Below are 6,000 nucleotides of genomic sequence, written 5' to 3'. Positions count from 1 at the left end.
CCATCACACACACACATAAACTACAGACAGTGCCCACATAAAGCACCCAAGATCCAGAGACTTGATTGAGTGGGCCATTGTTTCCTTTGCTCCCAACAGCACATTAAGGACTGAGAATGTGTCCTGTTCCTTTAATGCTGCACTTCAGCAAATGATCACAGATGAGGAAAACCAAAGCAAAAATCAACCAAATCACTGTGAACAAAGTGCATCAACGTTTCAGCGACAATAAACCGACTAAAATCATCTAAATTACTTGACTTTTACACTGTAACTAAATAATTCAGCACATTCCACAGCCCAAATGGAGATAGCGTAACCAATAAAGTTAAAACATATTTAAAAAACAAAAGCTTAAAGATGAAAGCTTATATATTTAGCTAATCTTAGTGTCAGAATATTATTGCATAGTCTAAAATCATACTGCTGCTATTAGGGGACAATTTCTTTTGTTGTTCTTTTGTTTTTTTGTTTAGTTCACACTGTCAGTTCTGCTTAACTTCTGTTAAATTAATGTGGTCTAATTTATAGTAATCTCTGTTTGGTCAGACATTAATGATCTTTGGTCTATTCTACTTCACATGGCTGGGTCTAAAAACAAATGAGCTGACCACTTTGCTACGACAATGAATTCAAAGGGTGTTTGTCTACAATTTAGTAGCCTATTTAACTTATGTCAGGTTGGACCAAAACTGGATGTCCATGGCAGTAACTGGAATAACAGTATAAAAATTGTTCATGTGAGATCTAATAATGGATGCCAGATGGACGGGACGTTCCAATTCTGAAGTTGTGTGGGCATTTAATATTGCCTAATAAACAGTGCCATGTGTGTGCTAAAAATACATCTTGGAAGGCATTACCACCCACAGTGGACAGTGAAGTGGTTGGTAATAATCATGATGAGCGGCATGTGGATTGAAGTGAAAACCACATCCACAATCTCATGCAGGTCAGTCCAGTGTTATTTAGCTTCCCTGGGACATGGTATCACGTATTTGATAGACAGATGTCTGGCCCATGACTCCTTGCATATGCACACAATGGTTAATATATGTCAGATTATGGGATATCTTCATCTGGGCCAGACTGGAAGTTTTTTTTTTTTTTTTAAATAGCTTTAGACAACATGATCATTTATTTCGATCGTTCAGTGTAAGGTGTTTTTTTTCTTGCCCTGGCGAGAAATCGTGTTTAATATTCACGTAAGTCTTGAGACTTGACTCACGCAAATAGTGATGTAAACAATGTCAACAACCAATAGGAGAGCTACGGTAAGCTGCAAGGCAGGCACTGGAACATTTACATTCACTCAACCAGATGTGTGTACACATTCTGCAGTGCCTTGTATTTTTTCTTGTTGCCTGTTTTTTTTCTGAAAAAAGAATTGCACACACAGAGGCAGCTGTGGCCAAATTGGTGCTTCTCTTCCTGTTAAACTCCACCAGAAGCATGATTGGAAATAATCTCAAAAAGAAGTCTTGCCAATAGTGCAGGATCCCCAGTCTTTGATCTGTGACTAAAAAGTTTGTGACCTGTCTTTCGAGGTGAGAGGATGTCAGACCTTAGTCTATTAAAAGTCTTTTCAGAGTTGTTTTAAAGTCGTCTGTGGAATTCTCATGACATTCAGTACTTACCACATTAACTCCTCATTTTAGTCAAATTCAGACCCAGAGCTTGGCCTTTAACTGGTCTCTCTTTCATCCACTCAGACTGCGCCACGGTTCTCTTCCTAACTGAGAAGCAGCAGCAACAGTAGACCCTCCACTTCCTCAAAATAAAAAAATAAAAAAATATGTTCTGACTCTGACTGAGTTCACTGTCTAACCTGTAATATCACTACTTGCTTTTTAGGCTTGGTGACTGAGGGTGTGATCGTTTTTAACCCTGTTATGGGTGTTTTTGGGATGATTTTGATGTGTATGTTATTGTTATCAGCCTTGTTTCCACCGTTTGGTCCGCTTCACTCAAACAGGTGGACGGACAGGGGTCGCGAGCTTACGGCTGCTGACGGCTGCTAATCACCATAGGCAACAAGCTAATCACTCAGAGTAGCTAAAATTAGCCTCGTGCTGTTTTTTAAATGTTAGCTTAGCTAGCTAATTTTATAAAAAAAAAAACATTCTGGAAGTTTATTTTCGGGGGGGGGGGGGGTAGCTTGTTGATAAAGCAGGTGAGGGTTAGGTGTGAAATGGGGGTCGTTTTAAGCTTTTATTTGCTGTTTTTTGATCATTGTTTGATTTCTAGGTTAATATTGAACTGTGGTGATTTTTAAGGGGTGTCACCTCTGCCTCTGGCCGGCTCACAGCGCTCTTCGCTGGGGGGGGAAGTGCTAACGCTAACTAGCTTAGCTAGCTGGCTAGGTTAACTCTAAGCTAGTAAGATAGTCAGCTAGCTAACTAACTAGCTGAATGGTCCAGGTGTGAGTGAGAGAGAGGAGCTTTGAGAGGAGGGACGACCCCCTCCTTCTCCCTCCTTCTCACTCCTTCACTCTCCCTCTCACATCACTCCCTCCGCCGAGTGAGGACGGAGCATGTGTGTAGTGTGTGTGGTGTGTAGTGTGTGTGTAGAAGCGCTATGAATGTGTGTGTGTGTGTGTGAGGGACATTAGCCGTGGTGGTCTGGGACAGTAGCTGAGCGAGGAGAGGAGAGGCGGCTCTGCTAGCTAACAGGTGTGCTATGTGCGGCTCATACACACACACTGACTGATACACACACGCTCACTCTCTCTATCACACATACACACACAGCTTGTTAGTTAGGAGAGAGTGGTCACTGAGAGAAATAGAGAGAGAGAGGAAGAGAGAGAGCACAGTGCCGGGGAAATCGTCCTGTTAGCGGGACGGGGAGAGGAGGGGGTAAGGAGAGCGTGCCGGCTGTCATCTCTCAGTGGCGGGCTGAGGCGCAGGAGTTGCGCTCTGTCCGCGCTTTGTTTTTTAACTGTTTCTTTCTATTCTTTTCTAAAGCGCAGGGACGCGACAAAGCAAGTAGAAAAAGGCACAAAGAAGAAAAAGAGAAGAAGAAAAAAGAAAAAGAGAGAGAGAAGAAGAGAAAAACCATCATCAGCAACACCAGGCAGCCCATGGCAGCAAAGAAAGCGTGCGTGGACCCGAGCAAACGCAGCCGAAGTCCCGTCGTGCTGGAGGCGGAGATGTTCAGCGAATTTCAGGAGTGGTGCCTCCGCACCTACGGCGACTCGGGCAAGACCAAGACGGTCACTCGCAGGAAATACAACAAGATCATGCAGACGCTGCTTCAGAGCGACGAGGTGGACGGCGGCGTGTACGTGGACAACAGCCACATCAACGCCAAATTCAAGTTCTGGGTGAAGTCCAAGGGCTTCCAGGTCGGCAGCAGCAGCTGCAGCGGCGGTGGCAGTGGCAGCAACGGGGGCAGCAGCAGCGTGCTGGGCGAGCACAACAAGAAGGGGTCGGCGCCGGGGAAGCCCGTGCTCTACGTGCCCGTCAAGTCTACGGTAAAAGTGTGCTTTACTCCCGTTATGAGTGAAAGAAGTGAAGTGCATGTGTATGTGATTGTGTTTTTTGTACTCTGTGAGTGAGTGTGAGTGCTTATGCTGAAAATAACAACTGTACATAAAAAGTCAGGTCTAAGGACCGGGATGCCACGTCTCTGCATCCCTCCGTCCCTTGCCTAGCTCAATTGCTCGTTCGTTTGCGCTCCGAGACCGAGCTGCCATAGCAACGCGCGCACGGATCCCCGTGCCAGTCCCGTGCCAGTCCCGGGCCGCGCGTATAATAGTATCTAAGGGGACATTACGCGCGCGTCGTCCTGCCAACGGGACGACACGTGTGGGTGGATGCTGAACGGGACGGTCGGTGCAAAGGCTGTTCTTTTCTTGTGTGTGTCTGTGTGTGTGTGTGGTCGGTGGTAGAGGGCGCGCGCGTGGGGAGCGTTCACGGTGCCAGTTGTTTGGGATGGGGGGTGGGAGGGTGCGTGCGTGTGCCTGGTGCTGCACGGGCAAGAATGTGCGAGGTAAACGTAAGCATTCATTGAAAAAAAACAGAGAATAAAAATAAACAGAATTAATAAGGTTTAACGTGCTCAAATGCTATTTGCACGGGACACCGTGCACGCGTCCCGTACACTCCGGTGGTCGTTACACGTCACAGAGCCCCCCCCCCCCCCCCTTTCATCCGTCATTCAACAAGCTGCTCTTCTCCACTTATACACTAACCCCTTTGACCTCTTTCACGCGCACGCAGCGGCGTGTCGGCCAAGGAAGACCGAGCGCCCGTGCGCCGAAGCACCCACGTCGAGGTGATGATGAGCGCGTTCCCGTAGAGCCTGAAGCCGTCAGCCGCTTGCATTGTCCTGCGCGCGGAGGGCGGAGCGGACGGCGGGGCCCCGTTGCCCATGGTAACCTACCTGCTCTGCTGTACGGAGCGCGCGGAGAGGGGCGGGGCTTCTCCCACCCATCCCAGGACCGAAAGAGAAGAAGTTAGCTTCGGTTAAAGAGAGAGAAATAGACGGAGAGAGAGAAATATAGGGAGGGGGGGGGGGGGGGTGAAGGAGAGAGAAAGATAAGGAGAAATAGAGGGAGAGAGGGGAAATAGAAGGAGAGAGAGAGAAGATAAAGAGAAGAAGAGAGAAAGATATTAAGAATAATAAGAAGTAGAGGGAGATAGAAAGATAAAGAGAAATATATAGAGAGAGAGGGAAAGATGAATTTAATGGTTGGTTGGTTTAAATAGGGTTATTATATAGGATTGTTGCTTTTCACTTGTGACCCAAAACACATAATGGCATGGTTTGCTTAATGAATAATCTATATTTTATTGTAACAATAATAATAATATGCCAGTCAAGATGTGTATTATTAAGATATTTATAAGATTTATACGATTATTAATAGTGATTTTATAATAACAGTGATTATTTTCAATATAAATATGTATTAACCACAATTAGTTGTTGCACTGATCTAATTCACTGCATCCATCCCTTTTTAATGGATCACATATTGATAAAACTGTCCCATTTTATAAGCCTACTATAACAAAGTACAGCAAAGTATACATATGTCTGTACACACTGGATATAGATTAATAAAGGGTATCAACTGATACTACGGGGTCCAATATCAAAATCATAAAAAAATGACTAATAATAACTAAGAAATCATAAGAAATCATAAAAAAGAAAATCATGATAAGAAGTCCCAGCTAGTAGTTGGCAATAGAAATTGTGAAAATAGGCGAGAATATTGAAAAAATCCACTCCAAAAATAAATAAAAATATAAACAATATATGTCTTTCTGTTTGAAACCACAACACACCTAATAAGTAACAATAGAAAGTAACACTAATAAGTCTTGTTATTACACACAATGCTAATTTAAATGAACACAATTAGCCAGCTATATCCCCTGACACTGGGAGTAATTCACTGCTCCACTCCTCCTCACTGTAGTGCTCACCACCAAACTGCCTCTGCGGCCCGAAGTGTGAGGAACAGCCACCATTTTGTGCAGCCTAGTGCCCTGAGGGGGGACCTGCTAACAGACCTTGTCCTGCCGAGCAGGTGGGACCAACTCCCCCGACACGCCCCGCCAGAGAAATAAACACACAGATTAGGAACAATAACGGCTGAACGAGTGTTGAATGACTGTTCAGTGAGAGGGGAAACGCTAAAATGTTTTTTAAGAGAGAGGGTAGATGCTATTGTGGCAAAGCACATGTTCTATAAACTGCTCAAAGGGTGCGAGTGAACTCCTTTTGTTCACTTTGTGTTTGAATCTGTCATCAATACGCTTTCACTTTTGGAAAATAAGCAAAACTACATTAGTGTAGATAAATCCTTGTTAGCAGATAATTGCTACGCAACTGTCTGACAGCTCCTGAGAGAGGCAACTCCAGACGTGATTTTAATTTATAAGCGACTATTAGGAAGAAATGAGGCGTAACTCTGAACATAGTAACATCTCAGTCACTGTTAACCCTGCACACAGATATGGGTGGGTGGGGTGGGGTAATTCGTAG

At 44.7% G+C, this 6,000-nt stretch overlaps 1 protein-coding gene across 1 annotated transcript in view; it reads left to right on the top strand.

Annotated features, from left to right (window-relative positions):
* Nucleotides 1-2,244: 2,244 nt before the first annotated feature.
* Nucleotides 2,245-6,000, top strand: part of nol4la (nucleolar protein 4-like a) — a 78,729-nt gene continuing 74,973 nt past the window's right edge. The window contains exons 1-2 of the mRNA XM_007231893.4: nt 2,245-2,672; nt 2,967-3,475. Of these exons, the coding sequence (XP_007231955.1) occupies nt 3,083-3,475 (393 nt within the window). The 5' untranslated portion in view covers nt 2,245-2,672; nt 2,967-3,082. The remainder of the gene's footprint in view (nt 2,673-2,966; nt 3,476-6,000) is intronic.

Source organism: Astyanax mexicanus, chromosome 12, assembly GCF_023375975.1.
Source record: "Astyanax mexicanus isolate ESR-SI-001 chromosome 12, AstMex3_surface, whole genome shotgun sequence".
Classification (NCBI taxonomy): domain Eukaryota; kingdom Metazoa; phylum Chordata; class Actinopteri; order Characiformes; family Acestrorhamphidae; genus Astyanax; species Astyanax mexicanus.
Note: the sequence above shows the minus strand (reverse complement) of the source record. Positions and strands in the feature narration are given on the sequence as shown.